This window comes from Cetorhinus maximus, chromosome 7, assembly GCF_964194155.1.
Source record: "Cetorhinus maximus chromosome 7, sCetMax3.hap1.1, whole genome shotgun sequence".
In the NCBI taxonomy this organism is placed as follows: domain Eukaryota; kingdom Metazoa; phylum Chordata; class Chondrichthyes; order Lamniformes; family Cetorhinidae; genus Cetorhinus; species Cetorhinus maximus.
Genome location: NC_135885.1, coordinates 49,193,999 through 49,217,943, shown reverse-complemented (window position 1 = coordinate 49,217,943; position 23,945 = coordinate 49,193,999). Strand labels below are relative to the sequence as shown.

The 23,945-nt window shown below is 44.5% G+C and overlaps 1 protein-coding gene across 9 annotated transcripts in view; it reads right to left on the bottom strand.

Moving 5' to 3' along the window:
- lats2 (large tumor suppressor kinase 2) overlaps positions 1 to 23,945 on the bottom strand; it is a 100,395-nt gene that overhangs the window by 8,972 nt on the left and 67,478 nt on the right. For all 9 annotated transcript variants that reach the window (XM_078545449.1, XM_078545455.1, XM_078545452.1 and 6 more), the window contains 2 exons: positions 13,074 to 13,256; positions 3,626 to 3,732 (listed from right to left, as the gene is read on the bottom strand). In XM_078545449.1, coding sequence (XP_078401575.1) covers positions 3,626 to 3,732; positions 13,074 to 13,256 — 290 coding nt within the window. The remainder of the gene's footprint in view (positions 1 to 3,625; positions 3,733 to 13,073; positions 13,257 to 23,945) is intronic.

The window sequence follows — 23,945 nt, the reverse complement described above, 5'->3', positions numbered from 1 at the left end:
GTCTGTACTGGCGGTGGAGGGAGTGAATGGTGGCTGGGGTATCCTGCATGCTGTCAAGCTTCTTGAGCATTGTTGGAGCTGCACTCATGTAGGCAAATTGGGAGTATTCCACCATACTCCTGACTTGTGCTTTATGGATAGTGAACAGGTTTTGGGGAGTCAGGAAATGAGTCACTTGGCTCAGAATTTCCATTATCTGGCCTGCTCTTGTAGCCAGAGTATTTAAATGGCTAATCCAGTGAAATTTCTGGTCAATGGTAACCTCCAGGACCTTGATGGTATGGGATTCAACAATGGTAATGCTGTTGAATGTCATGGGGAAATGGTTGGATTCTTCCTTGATGGAGATGGTCATTGCCTGGCACTTGTGGTGCGAATATTTCCTGCCACTTATCAGCCCATGCATGAATATTGTCCAGGTCTTGCTGCATATGAACATGGACTGCTTCAGTATCTGAGGAATTCTGAGCAGTGAACACTTGAGCAATTATCAGCGAATGTCCCCACTTCTGACTCAATGATGGAGGGACAGTCATTGTTGAAGCAACTGAAGACACTACCCTAAGGAACTCATGGAGCGATATCCTGAATCTGAGTTGATTGACCTCAAACAACTCCAATGACCACAACCAACTTCCTTTCTGCTAGGTATGACTCTACCCAGTGGAGAGTCTTACCCTGATTCCCACTGACTTCAGTTTTGCTAGGGCTCCTTGATGCCACATTTGGTTTAATTTTTTTTATTCGTTCATGCGATGTGGACATCACTGGCTAGGCCAGCATTTATTGCCCATCCCTAATTGCCCTTGAGAAGGTGGTGGTGAGCTGCCTTCTTAAACCGCTGCAATCCATGTAGTGTAGGTATGCCCACAGTGCTGTTAAGGAGGGAGTTCCATGATTTTGACCCAGTGACAGTGAAGGAATGCTGATATATTTCCAAGTCAGGATGGTGAGTGGCTTGGAGGAGAACTTCCAGATGATGGTGCTCCCATGTACCAGGCATACCTAAAATTGAGGTGTCAACCTGGTGAAGAAATAACACAAGACTACTTGCATGCCAAACAGCATAAGCAACAAATGACAGACAGAGCTAAGCATAACCAACAGATCAGACCTAAGCTCTACAGTCCTGCGCATCCAGTCGTGAATGGTGGTGGACAATTAAACAACTTATTGGAGGAAGAGGCACCACAAATATCCCCATCCACAATGATGGGGAGCCCAGCACATCAGTACAAAAGATAAGGCTGAAGCATTTGCTACAATCTTCAGCCAGAAGTGCCGAGTGGATGATCCATTTCAGTCTCCTCCGAAGGTCCCCAGCATCACAGATGCCAGTCTTCAGCCACTTCGATTCATTCTACGTGATATCAAGAAATGGTTGAAGGCGTTGGATACTGCAAAGGCTATGGGGCCTGACAATATTCCGGCAATAGCACTGATGGCTTGTGCTCCAGGGCTTGCCATGCTCCTAGCCTAGCTGTTCCAGTACAGCTACAACACTGGCATCTACCCAGCTATGTGGAAAATTACCCAGGTATGTCCTGTACACAAAAAGCAGGACAAATCCAACTCGATCAATTACTGTCCCATATTCTTGATCATCAAAGTAATGGAAGGGGTCATTGACAGTGCTATAAAGCGGCACTTGCTTTGCAATAACCAGCTCACTGATGCCCAGTTTGGGTTCCGCCAGGGCCACTCAGCTTCTGACCTCATTACAACCTTGGTTCAAACATGGACAAAAGAGCTGAACTCCCAAGGTGAGGTGAGAGTGACTGCCCTTGACATCAAGGCTGCATTTGACCTGTCGAAAACAGCTTCCATCAACTTATGATGATTAAGAGTAGACTGATGAGGCAGTAATTGGTCAGATTGGATTTGGCCTGCTTTTTGTGGACAGCATACATCTGAGCAATTTTCCACATTGTCAGGTAGATGCTAGTGTTGTAGCTGCACTGTAACAGTTTGGCTAAGGGTGTGGCTAGTTCTAGATCAAAAATCTTCAGCACTACAACTGGGATTTTGTCAGGGCCATAGCCTATGCTGCATACAGTGTTTTCAGCTGTTTCTTGATATCACATGGAGTGAATTGAATTGGCTGAAGACTGGCACCTGTGATCCTAGCAACCTCAATAGAAGGCTGAAATGGATCATCCACTTGGCACTTCTGGCTGAAGATGATTGCAAACGCTTCAGCCTTGTCTTTTGTACTGACGTGCTGAGCTCCATCATCATTGAAGATCAGGATGTTTGTGGAGCTTCTTCTTCTGGTTAGTTGTTTAATTGTCCACCAGCATTCATGACTGGATGTGGCAGGGCTGCAGAGCTTTGATCTGATATGTTGGTTGTGGGATCACTTAATTCTGTCTAGAGCACGCTGCTTCCACTGTTTAACATACATGTAGCCCTGTGTTGTAGCTTCACCAACTTGGCATCTCCTTTTTAAATATGTCTGGTGCAGCTCCTGGCATGCTCTCATACATGCCACATTGAACCAGAATTGGTCCACTGACTTGATGGTAATGGTAGTGTGAGAGATAAGCCTGGACATGAGGTGACAGAATGTGATTGAATACAGTTCTGCTGCTGCTGATGGCCCAAAACACCTCATAGATTACAAGTTTTGAGCTGATAAACCTGTTCTGAGTGTGTCCCAATTAGCAAAATGGTAGTGGTAGTGGCAGATTTCCTCAGTGTGAAGATGGGAATTTGTCTCCACAACAACTGTACAGTGGTCACTCCTACTATTACTGTCATGGGCAGATGCATCTGTGATAGGTAGATTGGTGAGAAAAGAGTCAAGTAGGATTTTCCCTTTTGTTGGTTCTCTTACTATCTGCCACAAGTCTAGTCTGGTTGATATGTTCTTCAAGATTTGGCCAATAGTGGTGCTAACTAACCACTCTTGGTGGTTGACATTAAATTTCCCCACCCGTCCTGTATACCACTCTGCCGCCATCTCTGGTGGGTCTGTCCTGCCGGTGGGACTTATTCAGGGATGGTAACGGAGAAGTCTGTAAGGTTGTCTGTAAGATATTATTCAAGTATGACCATGTCAGGCTGTTGCTTGACTCTCCTAATTTTGACAAAAAGTAGTTAGTGAGGAGGACTTTCCAGGGTTGATTGGGTAGGGTGTGCCTTTGCTATTTCCAGTGCCTAGATCGATACCAGGTTGTCCATCCAGTTTCATTCTTATTCAACCTTTCTGTAGTAGTTTAGTAGACCTTAGTGGCTTGCTAGGCCATTTCAGAGGGCAGTTAAGAGTCAACCACATTGCTGTGGATCTGAAGTCATATGTAGGCCAGACCAGGCAAGGATTAGGGAACCAGGTTAGTGAACCAGATGGGTTTCATGATCATCATTTTTGATGCACATTCATTACTTAATTGAGTTTAAATTCTCCCAGCTGATGTGGTGGGTTTTGACTCATGTCTCTGGAGCATTGGACAGGCATCTGGAATACTAGCCAACTAACATTACCACTATGCTACCATTCCCTCATATAGTACACCATTTGGGTTATGGGATACTGCATCATATACATACCTTAATATAGATTCTGATGTACTGAACTAAGAAGAGTACTTAAAGTGGGTAATGATGTACCACTCCAGGTACCTACCTTAATTTGTGTTTCGGCAGGTGTTGGAGCAAGAAAAGGAGGCTGCCCCACTAACATCTCAAAGAGTATAACTCCCACACTCCACCAGTCACAAAGTTGAGTGTATCCTGAAAGAGAGAGAGCATTAGTTAAGACAATCCTCAAATATAAGTAAAACTTGTAGATAACTAACTGAGACTGGAATTGAGCAATTAACTTCTATTTATATCAAAAAAAGGTTAAAACTGACACAGACCAGTTGGGTCAAATGGCATGTTTCTATACTGTAAATTCTATTTACAAGATTCAGTAGAATTGATCTGTAACCAAAATTTGTGTATAGATGACAATCGTGATGTATATTCATTTATTTGATATAGCTCCCCCCTCCACCACTTATTATACACAATTTCTCTACATAAGAGATAAAGAATGAAGTATGGCCCATGTCTGTCCTCAGATTCCTGTTAACATCTAGATCAATAATCACATCTTCAGAAATGTGGAAGCAGGTTGCCTGCTTAGATTCTCAGTCAGGGAATAGAGTATGGCATAGAAAAAACATTTGCTTTTAATTTAAGGCAGGCTAGATGGATAAATAAGGTTGTTTTTCTTCTGAATTTTACTTGTGATACACATTTTATGGACACCAGCCAGAAGAAAAAGACACAGAGATTGATGATGCCAGATCCCCATGTCCTTTGCACTTCATACACACTTTTGGAAAGTTCTAGAGAAGGACAGAGAGGTAGAGCACACTGGAATAGGCATGTTAATACTATGGTAAAGAGTTGAAAGTGATGACATCATGCTTCCCTTATATTTTCCTGGATCTCTGCTTGGAAGAGACCCAAATGTAATTGTACCTCTGGCAAGCAGGTCTTAGCCCTTGTTTCCAGATCTTCAGATCATAAAAATTACATAGAGCGCAGAAACAGGCCATTTGGCCCAATTGGCCAAGGCTGGTGTTTATTCCACCTCCTGTGACCTTACTTCACTTCACCATATCAACATATCCTTCTATTCCTTTCTCCCTCGTGTACTTACCTAGTTTCCCTTAAAATGTGTCTATGCTACTATTCATCTTGATTCACATGGTAGCAAATTCCACATTCAAACCTATTTCTGAGTAAGATGTTTCTCCTGAATTCCTTACTGGTAACTGTCTTATATTTATGGCCCCTAGTTTTGGACTCTTCACAAGTGGAAACATTTTCTTTACTTCTATCTATCAAACCACTTCAGACCTTTATCAGTTCATCTCTTAGCCTTCTCTTTTCTGGAGGAAATATCTGGAAAAAAAAATCTAAGAGCTTAGTAGAAAATTCTTAGAAGCTCCAAAAAAAGGGTAGGTAACATTTTCTCCAGGACCACTGGGATGATCACTGGGCCTCAAAGTTATACTTTTGAACATGGCAGCCTGAAGGCTCCTTAGCTGGTAGTCATTACTGCTGATGCAGGCCTCTCAGGTCTACATCACTGTACAATGTCCTCCCCTACTTTTTGGGTGCAAACCCCTTCCAATGGCATTCTGTGTTATGGAACTACTGGGGTCATTATAATGACCTAAAAGCACAAATGCACATGGGGTTTAGCGAAAGTATAAATCAGCCCCTTTAAGTTGCCATGAGTGCAAGGCCTTACAAAAGAAATTTAAAGGGCCCACGCACTTAAAGGCATAGGCCACGCACAGCAGAAAAAATTTATAAAAAAGTTTGTTCTTGTCCTTCTAAGTGGTGTGCATTTCAGGAGTGCTTGATGAATGGAGTGGAAGGAGGAAGATTAATCTTCACAGAGACGCTTTCAGATTTTCCATGTTTCTATGAACTGAGCCACATGGTCCAGGTAGGTTGCAGATTCAGTTCTCAGTCTGTATTGCATTCACTGATCTCAGCACCCATGAAGGTAGGGCCATTGCAAGTAGCCTCAATGCACCTGTATTAGGGATGACCATTAACCAAAGTTCTTGCTCGAGATCTTTATCCAGCAATCTTTGCTGAAAATGTGCATGTGTGGACATCACACAAAGGAAGGATCAGACTCAGCTGTTTGCCCTTTCCAGCATGGTCAGACTGAAGAGATTTACTGTTGAGATATATATGTGAAATAAACCACTTGGTGAGATAGCAAAGATCAGTCAGTGCCCTTGGACTATACATAGCAAGAGACAGCACCTTCAGGTGAGAAAGAAAGAATCTCAACGATTTAAAATAGATACTACGAGCATGAGGAAGGAGGATAAGTGAAGTTTGTTTACACAGAAAGTTACTGGAGCATAGAATGCTTTGCAGTGGAGAGTAGTTGAAACACCTTTTGAGGAAAAGTTGGATAATTATTTGAAGTAAATAATTTTACAGGGCTATGGGGAGAGATTGAGGCAGTGGGATTAGTTTTCAATTCCTCTAACAAATAGCTGGCACAGGTACAATGGATTGAACATCTGTTACATATTAAACTTAGTATGTGGAAATACATTTCACTGAACCAGTATTACCCCTTAGTCCTGTAGGTGGTGCTCTGATAGGCATTTTTAATGTTTACTGTTTTAAAGAGGGTCTTAGAAGTAGAAAGAGGTGGTAGCGTATCGGGAGGAAATTCCAGAGTTTGAGGCCTTGCCTGCTGAAGGCACGGCTGTCACTTGTGGAGCAAAGGGGGCAGCAGAGATGAAACACAAGAGGCCAGAATCAGAGGAATTGAGAGTTTAGGGCAGGGTCTGCAAGAGGATACAGAAATAGAAAGGGACTGTCCATGAAGGCATTTAAACATGAGGTTGAGCAATTTAAGTTTAAAGCACTTACAGGCAAACCAATAGTAGGTCATCAAGGATAGCAGTGATAGGTGAGTGGGTCTTATTGCTCGATAGGATGCAGACATGCAGAGTTTTGGATGATCTAAAGTTTATGGAGGATGTGAGGCTAGCCAGAAAAGCATTGGTATTATAAAGTCAGGAGGTGACAAAGGAGGATGAGAGTTGGACAAATGTAGCCTGTAATGCAATTTTCTTCAAGGTACTTCCTTTCTGCACCGATCCAAAGATTGGGATAGGTGTATAACAGGCAGCCGATCCACTACTGCCACCAATGGAAATTACAATCAGCCCTTATATAAATGCATGTTCTTTCTATAGGCTTTGAATGCTTTGGAAGTGAAAGTGTCACTAACCACAGTTATGACTTGTACTCCTTAGTGTCGATAAATTTGTTCCATTTACCTGACCAGATGTTTTCATCTATACTGAAGAGTGTGGGTTATGTAGTATATTAAGCAATGAAAAAATAAATAATGAAGGGATGAAAGAGATAGAAAGGATAGGTGAAAAAAAGGTCAAAGAAACCAGTCTGGATATATGAGTCAAAAAAAACATTTACAAAGTAGCTCTGTATACTTACTTCAACATACAAAATATGTTTAGAGGGTTTTTATTTTGCTTTATTTTCCATGAACAGTTAATTTGTGGAAGCAGAGGGGGCAAAAATGTTCGATGATACAAAGAAGAGCCACTACAGAGATCAAGCTGCAGTTGAGTACGTTCAAGGTAATGCAAGGACTATTTGCAGTACATTGCATTTAGGGAAAATCAAGTATGATGCCAGACCCAAAAGTACAGGACAGAAGTTGATTAGTTGTACGTTGATTAGGCATTTCACGCACCTTCCAATAAGACACTTGAGTCAAGAAGTCATAAAGAGAAAAAAGATTTCAGTTTTGATACCTAGTCTGTACTTGATTGCATTGACCACAGCCAAAGGAGCATTGGCAGAAAACAGCCACTGATACCTGACAAAGGGAGGGAAAAACTCAAAAAGTGGTGTAATTTTCAGTATAGAATGAAGAATGGAAGAAGTCAAGGAATTGGAGCGAAGTGTTTAATTTCTTATGTATCTAAGTATTAAGAGCTTAGTATCCTATAGATAAACAAGTATACCTAAGATCTAAGGAAAGGGCAAGGTCTGGGGAAGAGCAGTAGAAAAATTGCAGTGACATCACAGCACAAGGAATGACGATAGATTTAATCTAACAATTAGCTGAATTTAAAAAAAGCTAAATTGATTGAATTACTCAGCTTTAATTAAATAAATAAATAAACAAACAAAGAATAAATAGGGTTAGTAATGCAGGTGCTGTGTGACAGCTGCAGCATTTGGTAGTTTATGGATAGCATCGTGATCTTGGACAACCATATCTACAGTAAGTGTCAGTGTCTTGATGAACTCCAACTCTGAGTTGTTAAGATGGAATCTGAGGTGTAGTCATTATGGGGCATCGGGAAGGGAGGAGTTACCTGGAAACTTTGATCCAGGAGGCAATCACATCTCTTAGGTTAAGTAGTGATACAGGTGGTCAGGAATAGGAGGATGCGACTGCAAGTCAGGCAGGTAAGGAGACCCCAGTTCAGCGTTGGAGGAACCTTGGCCTTTGCCCTTATACATCAGCTAAGAGGTTCTTGCTGTTTGTGTGAATAAAGGCAAAGTCTGCAAGGTGGATGAGTAAACTGAATACAGCATCACAGGTTGGGGTAGCAAAAAGAAATATGGTAGTAGTAGAGGCCAAAGCAGTCAGGGGGATAGGTACTGTTCTCTGCAGCTACAACTGGGAATTCGAAGGTTGCGTTGCCTGCCCGATGCCAGGATTATATCCTCGTGCTTGAGAAGAACTTGGAGCCGCAGGGGGCAATCTAGTTGTCATAGAAACAAATTAAATAGGTAGAACTAGAAATGAGGTTCTGCTAAGAGAGCTTAAGGAACTAAGATCCAAATTCATAAACAGAAATTCAAAGGTAATAATCTCTGGACTACTATCTGAATCATGCATGAATTGGTATAGGGTCAAACAGATCAGAGGGTTGAATATGTGGCTCAGAGATTGGTGTGGAAGAGGAGGTTTTGATTCATGGGACTCTGGTTCCAGTACTGGGGGAAGAGGAGCTGATACTTTGGGAGGGGCTCTATTTAAACCAGGCAGTGACCAGTGTCATAGCAAATCAAATAACTAAGGCTGTAGATAGGGCCTTAACCTAAAAAGGGGGCAAGGAGGGTTCAAATGAGGGCAAATTTATAAATCTAAAGAGCAAAGTCAAGGCTATTGAGCAGTGTAGCGATTTGGTTTAAGACAAGCGGAAAGTGACAGGGAGGAACACAGCATAATAATGAATAAGGTCAAGTCAGGGAAAATGGTAAAGACCTAAATAGAGATAAATGGGTTTGAACTAATCGCCATTTTAGAGATGTGGTTGCGTGTTGACCAAGGTTGGGAACTAAATATTCCAGGGGATTTGACATTTCAAAAAGAGAGATAGAATGGAAAAGGTGGAGGGAGGGGTGGCAGTGGCAGTAGCACTCATAATAAAGGATAAGAACAGACTATAGAGTTTAAGGATAGTATTAGTTTAAAAGATGAGGCTTATAGTATTGATCTCCTCTTTCCATGACAACATGATGGATAAGATCAGCTGTGACAGGGCAACATTAGAACCCTTTGAGATCCACAGTGAGATCAAACAGGGTTGAGTTCTGGCACCAACACTCTTTAGCATATTCTTCTCTTTGCTGCTGTCATATACCTTCAGGTCATCTACACAGGGTGCTTACTAACATGGCAGAACTGACAGAAGGCTGTTCAACCTTGCTCACCTGAGATCCAAGACAAAGGTGCACAAGTCCTCATTAGAAAGTTGCTCTACGCTGATGATCCAGCACAAGCATTCCATGCCAATGAACACCTTCAGTGGAAAATGGACAGTTTCTCTTGTTTGTAAAGAGTCTGGTCTGCCCATCAGCATCAGGACACAAATGTTATGATCCAGGACCTTGCCTTTCTGCCATCTATCAGCATTGACAAAGTGACAATGGAGGTTGTTGTTAGCTTCATATTTCTAGGCTCTACAATCACCAGCAACCTATTAGTTGCTGCTGAAATCAACACACGCATCACAAAAGCTGCAGCTGCTATGTCCAAGCTGAGTAAAAGAATGTGGAACTACAGCAACCTAACTGAGAACACCAAACTACAAGCCTACCAAGCTTGTGTCCTCAGCACACTCCTTTGCAGTAGTGAGACCTGGAAAACATATGCAAGATAGGAGATAAGGCTGAATAGTTTCCATCTTCGCTGTCTCAGACATATCCTCAGCATCCCTTGGCAAGACAAGATCACCATCTCAGAGGCCCTGGAGCTTGCTAATTCCATCAGGATACACTATACGCTCACCACTAACCTAATGATATCTGTGCTGGCTCGGCCACACTGTATACCCAAAGAACTTATGTACGGTCAACTGGCCACTGACTCCTGGCCATCCTTACCTCTGCTACAAGGAAACCTGCAAGTGCGATATGAAGATGTCGGACATTGAAGCTGATAACTGGGAGATAGTTGCCGATGACGATGATCTCTGGAGGCTGATTGTTTGGAGGTGGAATAGGCAAGCAGAAATGGAATGCTCAGCTGGCTGAGAAGATGATCGAGAGAAAACAGAGGCCAGTGAATCCTGCACCTTTTCCCACTGTCTTCCTCTGCAGCAAATGCAGCAGAGACTGCCATGCCAGAGTGGGATTCCTGAGCGATGTCAGGTGATGCTTAACACATGGTTGACCACCTTGGCACAAACCATCGTCTCGTGAGAAGGAAGGCTGCCAATGTAATACTGTCAAGAAGGGCAGTAAGTCTGAGGATTGGGAGAGTTTAAGAAACCAGTAAAGGATGACCAAAAATTGATAAAGAGGGAGAAAATAGAATATGAGAAAAACCTAGCAAGAAATGCAAAAACAGATTGTAAGAGCTTCTAATATTATTTAAAAAGGAAGATGTTAATGAAATTAAACATAGACCTCTTATGAGACAGGATAAATTATAGTGGGAATTAGGAAATGGTAGAGATGTTAAACAATATTTTATGCCTGTCTTCACAGTAGAAGGCACAAAATATAGAAGACACAAAATACACACCAGAAATAGTGGTGAACCCTAAGTCTCACGTAAGTGAGAAACTTAAAGTAATGTTGAAAAAAAAAATACGGGAGAAATTATTGGGATTGAAAGCTAACAAATCCCCCAGATCTGATAGCCAATATCAGAGTTCTAAGAGGTGGCTGCAAGGATATTGAATGCATTGGTTTAGATCTTCCAAAATTCCCTAGAATCTGGCAGGGTCACAGAGGATTGGAAGGAAGCAAATGTAATACCACTATGCAAGGAAGGAGGGAGAGAGAAAACTGAGAAATCCATTCCAGTCGACCTAAAATCAGTCATCGGGAAAATGATGGAATTAATTTTTAAGGAAGTGATAATGGCAATATTTCAAAGGACTTGGGTTCAAGGATATGGAGCTCTTGCTGCAATTGTTACAGGGCTTTGGTGAGATCATACCTGGAGTTTTATTTTATTCATTCATGAGATGTGGGCGTCACTGACAAGGCCGGTGTTTATTGCCCATCCCTAATTGCCCTTGTGAAGGCGGTGGTGAGCTGCCTTCTTGAACCGCTGCAGTCCATGTGGTGTAGGTACACCCACAGTGCTGTTAGGGAGGAAGTTCCAGGATTTGACCCAGCGACAGCGAAGGAACGGCAATATATTTCCAAGTCAGGATGGTGAGTGGCTTGGAGGGGAACTTCCAGGTGGTGGTTCCCATGTGTATGCTGCTCTTGTCCTTCTAGATGGTAGTGGTCGTGGGTTTGAAAGGTGCTGCCTAAGGAGGCTTGGTGAGTTCCTGCAGTGCACCTTGTAGATGGTACACACTGTTGCCACTGTTCGTCGGTGGTGGAGGGAGTGAATGTTTGCAGATGGGGTGCCAATCAAGCAGGCTGCTTTGTCCTGGATGGCGTCAAGTTTCTTGAGTATTGTTGGAGCTGCACTCATCTAGGCAAGAGGAGTGTATTCCATCGGACTATTGACTTGTGCCTTTTAGATGATAGATATGCTTTGGGGAGTCAGGAGGTAGTTACTTGCTGCAGGATTCCTAGCCTCTGACATGCTCTTATAGCCACAGTATTTATATGGCTAGTCCAATTCAATTTCTGGTCAATGGTAACCCCCAGGATATTAATAGTGGCAGATTGAGCGATGGTAATGCCATTGAACGTCAAGTGGCGATGGTTAGATTCTCTCTTGTTGGAGATGGTCATTGCCTGGCACCTGTATGGCACGAATGTAACTTGCCACTTGTCTGTCCAAGCCTGGGTATTGTCCAGGTCTTGCTGCATTTGGACATGGACTGCTTCAGTATCTGAGGAGTCATGAATGATGCTGAAGATCATGCAATCATCAGTGAACATCCCCACTTTACGATGGAAGGAAGGTCATTGATGAAGCAGTTGAAGATGGTTAGGCTTAGGACACTACCCTGAGAAACTCCTGCAGTGATGTCCTGGAACTGAGATGATTGATCTCCAACAACCATCTTCTTTTGTGCTATGTATGACTCCAGCCAGCAGAGAGTTTTCCCCCCGATTCCCATTGTCTCCAGTTTTGCTAGGGTGCCTTGATGCCACACTCGGTCAAATGCTGCCTTGATGTCAAGGGCAGTCACTCTCACCTCACCTCTGGAGTTCAGCTCTTTTGTCCATTTTCAAAACAAGGCTGTAATGAGATCAGAAGCTGAATGGCCCTGGTAGAACCCAAACCGAGCGTCAGTGAACAGGTTATTGCTAAGTAAGTGCCACTTCATAGCAATGTTGATGATCCCTTCCATCACTTTACTGATGATGGAGTAGACTGATGGGACAGTATTTGGCCGGATTGGATTTGTCCTGCTTTGTGTGTACAGGACATACCTGTGCAAGTTTCCACATTTCCGAGTAGATGCCTGTGTTGTAGCTGTACCGGAACAGCTTGGCTAGGGGTGTGGCAAGTTCTGGAGCACAAGTCTTCAGTACTATTGCTGGAATATTGTCAGGGCCCATAGCCTTTGCAGTATTCACTGCCTTCAGCTGTTTTTTGATATCACGTGGGGTGAATCAGATTGGCTAAAGTCTTGCATCTGATATGCTGGGGACCTCCGGAGGAGGCTGAGATGGATCATCCACTTGGCACTTCTGGCTGAAGATAGGATGGAGTACTGTGTAAAGTTTCATACCCATGCTTGCTGCTGAATTCCATTGGTGACTCCACTAAATTCAGAGGAGCCAGAAGGAGTAGGTCTTTGGCAATTTGAGGAAATATAGACAGTGTACCCCTTGCCAAAGTTTTGACACTCTAGCCAGTGTTTGCTGACATGGAAGTGTGTCTTTTCCCTCAGCCCTTTCCCCTTATATCAATGATCTTGTAGAAGCAGCTGGTGGCTCCGTCTCACCAATGCATCCGAATGGCTGGGACCCGGGAAATCTGAGGCTGTCAGGTTTGCGGCCATTCTGATTGACCCCTGCCAAAGTTAGGGTGGAGACTGTCAGAATGACAGAATTTTGACTCCAATACTTTGATGCCATATATTTCTTTCAAAAATATACTGAAACCATACAAACTCTGTGACACTAACCTTTTCGTAATAGAACTTCGGGAGCAATATAGTTTGGAGTTCCAACCAACGAGTGGGCTAGGCATCTTTGGTGTTGTCGGGCAGCCCTCTGTTCAAGGGTTTTTAACCTGTCGCCACACTTACAGTCAGACAAGTCTCCCCAGAGATCACTTGGCTCCATGCTGTCCTGTCTGGCATGGCTCCCTTTTTGTAAATTGGGAAATAAAACAGATGAAACCAAAACTCATGTTGCATTACAACTAACTTTCACAGCAAAATGTTTTACTTATAGTTCTGACTCCTTTTTTTATTAACCTGAGTCTTTAACTCCTGCAATCAAGCTATGAGAATTGAAGTCTCTTGTCAGAATGCAGATGTGAATAACCATGCTAAATTGGATTAATGAAAATAATCATTTACAATGGTATTTTTAAGATGGAGAAAATTAACAATTTCAAAATGGCAGCTGTGTATCAAATCTATTACATTAAGTTTCATGCCATATTCTATCTTCCATTTAAATAACTGACACATGATATAAATCTTCAGATTAAGGAATACAAAATTAATAGCCTCCATGCAAGATATATATTAAAGTCATGCATTACAGAGGAATTGTACTAAAGATACAGAATTTTTAAAAAATACAATAAATTATATTATAACCATGTCATTCAGCACTGTGTTATTGTCCACATTCATATCAGAAACACATGGATGACAATACAATGATACCCACTTCCCAGAAAATTGGTCATGGAGCACTGAGGCCCATAGATTGTCTAAGATGCTCAGCATATTTTAGTAAGGTCAGTAGCTATGTCCCATCCTGCAGTATGGCAGAGAGCCTGTATAGTGCAAAGCCACACAATCACAGTTTGCAAAGAGTGCTGAAGGGGATGCCATATTTAAATTTAAAAAGAGAATAGGTACTGCCATCTCTTCCAGTGCTCTTGCCTCTGCCAGCCTTACTCCATGCCTGATCCCTTCCCCAACACTGGGAAATACCAGTGCACAATGGGCAGTCAGCAGACCCTCAGTGGCTGCTAACGCCCAGTAATGTAACTTGGAATTCCCACTGCCTCATTAAAGATATGCCTGGAGTGGCAGTAAATAATGAAACTGAGCTGACTTTGGAGTTATTCAGCAAAGTGAGCCCTTATGAATATAGATGCCAACGCAATGTTCAGGTCATATTTTCGACCCAATCATGATCTTTTGTTGCATTGCTCAAGGGCTGCAGCTAATGGTGTGAAGCGCTTGTTAGTTGCCAGGCTTCTGTTTGTATTGTATGATATGTTCTTAAACAGTGGGTAGGGGGTTAGTGGTAATGCTGGCTGATGCAATACACTTCTAATATTTGGCTAATCACTGCAAACTTGCCAGCTCAGGAATGGATTTGGTATCTAGAATCATGGAATGCGTTGTGAAAACCTAGTTCATAATCCATATGTTTTAGAATATAATTTTTAGTTTTAGGAATTAAAGAAACTGTGGATAAATGGGGTCATCTGGTTGAGAAACTGGTAAACACAACTCTTGATGTAAATGCAACTCAAAATAACCTGGGTTTATTATACTTAAAAGGTAACCTGTGTTTATTCAATAAGGTCGGAGCTGACAGTGGGAACTTGAACAATGGATGATCTATCATTAGGTATGTTGTAGAGCCAGAGGGTATTCAGTTATTTCAATAAAAGATTTAAATTATGTATGTAGATCCCAGAGGAAAAGAGGTTGGAGACAGCTGGTCAATAAGGAAGTTCCTTGATGGGGACAGAAATTCTGGAGAAAGGGTCATAAACTCCATTAGCAATAAAAAATATTCATATGGTTTCAGAATCAAGGGATATGTTCAAGCTTTGCACCTTTTTTGAATTACCAGGGAGCTTGGGGACCCTATAGTTCCCTGTTGCTTTCTTTATGGCAACACCTCGGCCAATTAGAGTTGACTTGCCAACCAATCAGCACCCTTTTCTCCTGTAGTATAAATAGTAGTGACTGTTTGAAATTTGGCTTTCTTGCTTTTGTCCTGATGAGTACAAGACGAAAAGTTTCAGCAACATGTCTCTTTTTTCAGCAATAAGCAAAGAATTGTGTTGAAGGTAAAATAATTAATATACATTTCTGTTTGAGGACATTCCAAAGTATACCATCTTGTCATAGGGATGGGCTGCAGAGGTACACAGTTGATTTGTTTAAGTTATCTGGGTGTTTGCTCAGAAAACAGGCAGTTGCAGTTTTTGCTTTGGTGTGGACTGCATCTCACTGGATTGAGATAGCCAATGGGAGATGATTATTAGTTCTCTGCACTTTAAGCAGAGAAAATACTAACTTTATCGTCCACCATGAAGAATGCAATGGGGTTCAGACTTGGTTTGGGTTTCATTAGAGAAAGATTGTTGGAAGATTTGCTTAGTATGCATCTAAAGGAAGAAATCTACAGTGGTCCTCAAAGAGCCTTGAAGCAGAAAGCAGTCAGCAGAGTTAGCCAGGATGCTGTGAGAAGGAAGTTGGGTATTGGCCAGCAGCTAGAACAAGGAGCTGGGGCATCCACAGTCCTGAGGTAGTAAATAAAAGTTGGAGGGTCGCTTAGCCAAAAGTCTCATGGAATGTCCCCGTAAAATATTACCTCAGAGAATAACTGGAACACCGAGGAGAATAAAAGTGAATTCTGGAGGGCTGTGGCATACTTTGTGGGTTGGTCCCTAAAGAATGAACCTTAAAGATTCCTGTGATGTATAAGGGAACTGTTGGGGGGGAAGTAAAAGGTAGAACTGATTTCATAGCATAAGTAGTTTTAAACAATGGAATTAAGTTAATCTTGCTTTGCTTAAGTCTTTTGAATGTAGTGTGTTTTTGTATAAAAATGTGAAATCTTGTGCCATAGTTCTGTCAGTTAATCACAAGGTGTTCAGATTTCTCTTTAAATATTAATGTCCCCGACAGGATTGTAACAAATGTTATAGCAAATCTGGATTTGTGTTTTCCTTCACATGTGCCACCTAGTCTAATGTCACTCTTCACTTCTCAGAATCTTTAATATTTCTCTTTTTCAAGCATTTATCTAATTACCTTGTCAAAGAATTTATGGACTCTGCCGCAACAAAGGTTTGTGGTAGAAAATTCCACATTCTAACCAGGGATGGGGCAGGGAAGAAACAGAGAGAGAGACAGAGAGAGCGAGAGAGAGCAAGAGAGAGAGAGAATGGGAGGTGTGAGAGAGAGAAAACAAGTGCAAGAAGGAGAAAGAAAGAGAAAGTGAGAGACCAGGGTTAAGAAAGAGCAAGAGGGAAGAGGGAGTAAGAAACAAAGGGGGAAGCAAAGCATTCTCGTAACTTCCTTTTATTGCTGATAAAGAGAGACATTTTGTCAAAACTTTTCATCTTGCACTCTTCAGGGCAATTTGTAAGAACACCAAATGTAAAGGGAACAACAATTTATACTGTATGAGGAGAGTGTGCTGATTGGTTGGCAAGTGGACTCTGATTGGTAGAGGCGTTGCCATGAAGAATGCACCAATGATGGTGACTGACAGTAACTGCCAAGCATTGAAACTTAAACAATCAGCTAGACACTGATTGATCAAGGCGTTACCCTGAGGAATGAATCAGCGAAGTCTCTTTCTTCAGCAATACTCAAGTTTTGAACTTCCTTATAATTATTTCTGTGGTTAATTTAAATTTATACCCTTTTGTATTGTCTCACTGGCCTGATCCAATCCTCACCCAGCATCAATATGCACGTTCAGCAGGAGTTGTTTCACAGCAATTAGTGGCAGAAACTCTTGCAAAACAGTTTGTCTGTCACTAATAATAGGTCCTGAGGCCAACTGTAGTGCCCCTACAACTATCTGATGCAGTATATTCTGTTCTGGAATATAAGTTGGTTGGCAGGAGCAGAAATGAGAGTGACTTCCGCTCAGGGGAAGAACGACTGGCCATGCGTGATCGCGTGCTGTTCATTACATATGCATGTGTGAGGAGTTCGGCGAATCCTGCAGCGAGGATAAGGCAGGAAGTTGCTGCCCCTGCCCTTAACTCAGGGGGTCGAAGGTCCTGACACCATATTTTAAGGGTACACAGACAACCATTCACTCACTGCAAGCCAGGAGCTCTGGGTTCAGAATCCACCATAATGTCTCAGAGCGGACAATGTGTGGCCCCATGATTCTGCAATGCCTCCCTCCAGATTCTGCTCCAGGCTCTGTTTCTCAGAAATGGCAGCAGGAGGCCCTCCTGTCTGACCATGATGGCCTGGGCAGAGGTGGCAGAGGAGGTTAGTGCCCGTGGGGCCCACAAAAGAACCGCGCAGCAGTGCAGGAATAGGATGAACAGTTTGATGCGCTTCGCCAGGGTAAGTAGCACCAGCTACTCAATGCAAAGTGACACTCATAAGGGCATCGGGCAGTGTAAGTGCACGAGTGCAGAGGGATGTCAGACAGGAGTTTAGGTCGCAGGAGTCAGCAGCAGATGGGACATGTGCATTGAATGTGTGGAAGCCACATTCTCAATGTTCTATCAGCTGCAGGACATTGTGCTTGTTAATCACTTACTGGAGAGGGCTCAGAAGCTGGCAATGGCATGCATGCTCCTAAACTGCTCATGCACCCACTGGGATGGCATTCAATCCTTCTATCTGTCAGGACAAAAACACACACAACTGGAGAGAGCAAGGCAAGACCCAGAGCGGTATTCCGGAAAGCCGAGTGCTCAGCACCTTTGCAAAGGAAGCCGCAGAACTAATCAGGGAGGACTTAGACCATGCTTGCGCTGAAGGCAAGCTAGGACTCTGCCAGCAAGCCAGTGAGGATGCTTGCAGCCCTCAGTTGTCAGATGTGCTGACAAAGTGAGACATTGTTTAGATAGGGGAGCCTGCTTAGGTATCCACTAAATGTTTCTCTTCTCCATTCCAGGTACCAGCAAAAAAAAGGAGAGCAAAAGAAGGCAGCCCACCCACAGCTCCATCTCCAACACCACCTCTGAGGGCGATGCCTCAGCATACTCAGAGGATGCACCATCACGGATTTCACCTGCACCCTCCACCAGCATAGAGACATTCACCTCGGTGGGTGCCCATTCTAGAGTAGGCTCGAGGTCACAATCTGGTGAGCACATCACAAACACTGGTTCATAGCTGACGGAGTAAGTGACAGCTGAGGACTCTGACACTTGGAGGACAGCCCTTGCTCAGCCCCATGCAGATGACAAGCCTCTGGACTTGGCCATAAGAGACATGTTGGAGATGCAGGGACAAGCAGGGAACATCAAGCAGAGATGCCAGAGGCCATGTGCAGACTGGACCGAAGGCTGGAGGAGCCCATCCACATTCCGTCTGCTGTTGTGGCTTTGGCACATGAGCGCTTGACTGCCTCCATGGAAAGGGTGGCAACCATCTTGGAGACCCAGGTCCAGCAGAACATACAGTGGCTGCCAGATATGCGCTTGGACCTGCTCTCCATCACTTTAGCCATGGGTGCAGTGTAGCCATGGCTAGGTGAGAGGGGGTCGGGGCACCTCAACCTTCCTCCAGGTGCCTATGTTCTCAGAGTCAGGGATGTGCCACTGCACACCGACAAGGAGGAGGGCTTCAGCCCAGGACACTCCAAGGGTGCCCTGCCGCTCAATCTCCCCTCTGCCAGTGACCTCATCGCCACCAGCAGGTGAGGCTGAGGGTGCATCTGCATCTGTGCAGGAGTCCCTTAGCAGGCTGGGGCCCCCTTGGCCTCAGGCCATCAGAGAACACCTGACAAAGTCATCAGTCAGCAGGGCATAGCAGTCGCCTCAGCTGTGGATGTTAGGGTTGCACCTAGGCGTAGCTGTAGAAAAAACAAGATAAAGAAGTTTTGAAGGCACATAGGTGGCACGGGTGTATAACCATTGTATATAGTTTTTGCATTTGTAAATATATGTTCACTTGCACTGTCTGGAAATGTCCTGGATTCACATCTTGCTGCCATTGCTTCAATGGTGCGGGCATTTATGGGCACGGAACTTGGACCACCACCAAAGTCCAATAATGTCCTCCTATAGAGTCACTTCTCTGACATTATCACCATTATGATTACTGAATATCCAAACATGAGAATGTTTAAGCACTGGCCATCATTTGTGAGTATGTGGCTGAGCAGCATCATGCAATCCATTACTTGCAGCTCACCAGGTTCTGAGCTCTGAGGATGATGTCTGCGCAGAGTGTGCAACGAAGTCATTGCATCTCCTGCTGCTGTTGCCCTGCTGTGAGATGTGGGTGGATGCAAAGAGGCCTTAAGTGGAGTTAACAGACCACGTGAGTGGCAAGGGACGATGTAGATGCAGTCTAAGGGTTAATACAGTGAAGCACTCCACTGTGGTCTGACCAATAGAAAACCAGAGGCTTCCTTAGATGTTAGGAAAATAATGAGGTGTGCACTTCCAATCATTCCTGGCTGTCTTTGTTCAATTGTAATTTTGAACTTACATGCAGGTAAAGGCTGCAAGTTTGGAGGCAATTGGCAAGTTGCCCTTGACTGCAAGAAGGGCTGAGTGTAGGATTAAAAAGATGTGAGTGCAGTTGACTGCAGCCTTTGTGAAACCTCACATGGAGAATCACCCCACCAGCCTCCGCATTCAAAGGATCATCCTCCGCCATTTCCGCCAACTCCAGCATGATGCCACCACCAAACACATCTTCCCTTCACCCCGCCTGACGGCATTCCGTAGGGATCGTTCCCTCCGGGACACCCTGGTCCACTCCTCCATCACCCCCTACTCCTCAACCCCCATCTATGGCACCTCCCCATGCCCACGCAGAAGATGCAACACCTGCCCCTTCACTTCCTCTCTCCTCACCGTCCAAGGGCCCAAACACTCCTTTCAAGTGAAGCAGCATTTCACTTGCATTTCCCCTAACTTAGTCTACTGCATTCGTTGCTCCCAATGCGGTCTCCTCTACATTGGAGAGACCAAACGCAAACTGGGCGACCACTTTGCAGAACACCTGCGGTCTGTCCACAAGAAAGACCCAAACCTCCCTGTCGCTTGCCATTTTAACACTCCACCCTGTTCTCTTGACCACATGTCTGTCCTTGGCTTGCTGCATTGTTCCAGTGAAGCCCAATGCAAACTGGAGGAACAGCACCTCATCTTCCGACTAGGCACTTTACAGCCTTCCGGGCTGAATATTGAATTCAACAACTTTGGATCTTAAACTCCCCCTCCCCCCATCCCCACCCCGTTTCTCCCCCCTCCCTTTTTTTTCAATAATTTATATAGATTCTTCTTTTCCCACCTATTTCCATTATTTTTAAATCTAAAACTAAAACTTTGTTAGTCTTTCCACCCCACCCCCACTAGAGATGTACCTTGAGTGTCCTGTCTTCCATTCTTAATTAGCACTTTTCTTAGACAATATCACCACCTTCAACACCTCTTTGATCCTTTTGTCTGTGACATCTTTTGATTATCTGCTCCTATCACTGCTTGCTTATCTCCACAATCACCACACCCTCAACTTCTCTCTCCCCCCGCCCCCCCACCTTAAACCAGCTTATATTTCACCTTTCTCCTAACTATGCTTCAGTTCTGCCGAAGGGTCATGAAGACTCGAAACGTTAACTGATTTCTTCTCCACCGATGCTGCCAGATCTGCTGAGTTTTTCCAGGTAATTCTGTTTTTGTTTTGGAGAATTGTTGGCCTGCTTGTTTCCTTACCAAGGGTAGCAATAGACCTCACATAAAGGGATTGCAACCAAAGTGCACCAGACATCATTAAAGGACCGGGATATTATCCCATTAGCTGAGAGCGAGTAGAATGGGCCTATGTGCTGGACCATGCGCTGAACTGAGAGGCTATTGATGTGAAGCATCAAGAGCTCTTACACGGCTCTGCATGGTCCATGCAGGGAAGATGTTTAACCCGGCTGGGGTGTCCAGAATGACAGAGCACAGTCTTGCGGTAATACTAAGGGCATCAAGAACTGAGATTTGTAGGACTGTCTGCAATTGGTGGGTCATGAGTGGCCAGTCCTCCACACCTCATAGTGCAGCTGAGGCACTGTCATTGAGTGGACTCCAAAGTAACTTTGATACTTTTCGGCATGATAAAGATGTCAAGGTATATGGGGTTATTGTGGGCGATCAAAATGCATGGAGGAGCAATCTTGAGGGGCCAATGGACTACTCATGCCATTCTTCCCTGTGCACCCATGTTTCTGGTTCCGACTCAAAGAGCTAACCAAATTTGGTGAGGATGCCACCGAGTTGGCAGGCGAGGACAGCGACCACTCCTGTGTGGAAGGTAAGATCGGCCTCTCCCAGCAAGCCCAGTTGAGCCCTCCACGTGTTGATCACACCCTGACATTCTCAGTGAGTGACTTGCAATGTTGTATTCAGTTTGTTCATGAATTAAATCTATCTGCTCTTTCTTACAGGCAAAGGCAGGTCTGGACACACCAGCTGACCCAACGCAAGCCCCAGCCCCCAAGGCTGCCTCAGACAACGAAGCTGAAGAGCCATTAGAAGACCATCCAATACTGCATTCAATTACACCCTACACCAGCTCAGAGACACACACCCCAGTGGGTCATAGTTATAGAGTAGGCTTGGGGTCACATTCTGAGGAATACTTCATGGACATGTCTCCACAGCAGTGACAGCCTAGGTCCCTGGCACTCAAAGGACTGCTGGAGATCAAGCACCCACTGAGTCTGAGTCTGATGATGAGCCTCTGGTAACGGGCCATGTCACACATGCTGGAGATGCAATGACAGGTGGCAGAAAATCAGGTAGAGTTGCGAGAGGCAGTCAACAGACTAGAGCGAAGGATGGAGGAGTCTGTCTGTGTTCTGTCTAATGTCATGCCTCCAACATGCAAGCGTCTCGGGGTCTCCATGGGAAGGATGGTGACCGCCTTGGAGACCTTGCTCCAGGAGATCCTGCCCGATTTGCACTTGCACCTGCAGTCCGTCGCTATAGGCATTGGTGGGATCCATCCATTGGTGAGAGGGGGACGGGGCACCTTGACCTCCCTCCAGGTGCCCCTTCTCCTCAGGGAGTCAGGCAGGGGCCCTTGGGCACCCACAGGGAGGAGGACCGGCAGCTGAAGAACCGGGACCATCTGCCCAGGTGACTCCGAGAGAGTCCAGCCAATCCCAATGCCCTCTGCCTAGTGACCCTATCACCTCAAGCTGTACAGGCCAAGGAGGGTGCACCTACCCCATAGCAGGACACCCAAAGCAAGCCAGGGCCCTCCAGCTCTCACCCCTCTGGAGGACGCCCACCAAAGACAGCAGGGCATAGCAGTCAGCAGGCTGCCTCCACCTCCGCTGTAGATGTCAGGGATGCACCTAGACATAGCGGTAGGGTTAGAAAAATTAAGATGATTTGAAATTACTTCTGGGTCATGGATGTTCAATCACTGTTAATATAATACACCTTTGTAAATACATTTGCTGTTCATGAGAATGGTCTCGTCATTTGAAAGCGTGTATATCCATCTATATGCCCTCTTATTACGAGGGTGATCCATGCTCCCATTCAGTGTTCACCTCTCTTTTTGAGCCTCATATTTATCTGATATGTTGCTGACAAGTGATAGTTACTCTACCTTGTGTTATGTCAGGGAGATGTGTCGAACTCTTTACTGAAGTGTCTGCAAAATGCTTTAGCAACCATACTCCTTACACAATAGCACGGAGTTAGGAGTCCTCACTAGCCTTGAACAGGTAGCTGTAATTGTCTCTCTAATTAAGAAGGCTGCCTCCATTGGTAGTTCCAAAGCACAAGACCTGCAGCCATGACATTCTCGTCAACCCTGCCCGCATCTCAGTGTCCACTAAAAGTTTCTCATAAAAGGTGACCACCACTGCAACAAGTTGTTTGACACAGCGCCTGCACAGCTATGGCGACTATCACTTCCTACAGCACACCAATGGCAGGTTTGCTGCTGACCTTTCAAATGATTAGGGCCCAGTGAATCATGAGGGTGGAAGGTGCAAGGCTGAATGCTGAACTTGCTCTTAATGTCATGGGTTGTAAAGGCCTTTCAGTCCACTGACATGGCACTAAGGGACAGAAAGAATGTGGCTGTGTCTCGTTGCCTGTACCTCAATCATTTGGGAATCATGTGGCTATCAGTGTGGTATGGGCATGTCTTCCATGTTGTGCTTCTTCGATGGCATCGTCACGTGGAAGCAGACCCTCATTTCCCAATTCAAGTTCCTGCCCTTCCTGCTCTTCATCATCCAAGGAGCTCTCTGCCTCCTCCATGTCTCCCTCTGGCAAGAGATCCCTGCTTTGAAGTGACAGGCTGTGAAGGGCGCAACAGACCACGATGATGCAGGACACCCTCTGCGGAGAGTTCTGCAGAGATCCACCTGAGCAGTCCAAGCATCGGAAGCGTGTCTTCAGCATGCCAATGGTCTGCTCAATGATGGATCGTGTTGCCTTACGCACTTCGTATCTCTCAGTGACTCAGAGAACGACGCACTGGTGTCATTAGTCATTGTTTGAGTGGGTACCCCTTATCCCTAAGCAGCCATCCCAGATTCATTGAAGCCCTTTGAATACGTGAGGCAGCTGGGAGTGACTCAGGCTGTATGAGTCATGGCAACTCCCAGGGTACCTGGCACAAACGTGCATGATGCGCTTTTAATGATCACACACCAGTTGAAAGTTGATGGATTGAAACCCTTTCTGTTAATTAACATCATGGAGCTCTCAATGCCACATGTGTGCAATCGATTGCACCCTGTGCTCCAGGGAAGCCTGAGATAACTGCAAACCCATGAAATCTAGCAGCCTGGCTAGCTTCATCGAGTATGGAGTTCACATAATGATGAGCCTTACGGTAGAGGGCATCTGTTACCTCCTTGATAGATTTGTGTTGAGGACTGTGAGATGCCACATAGGTACC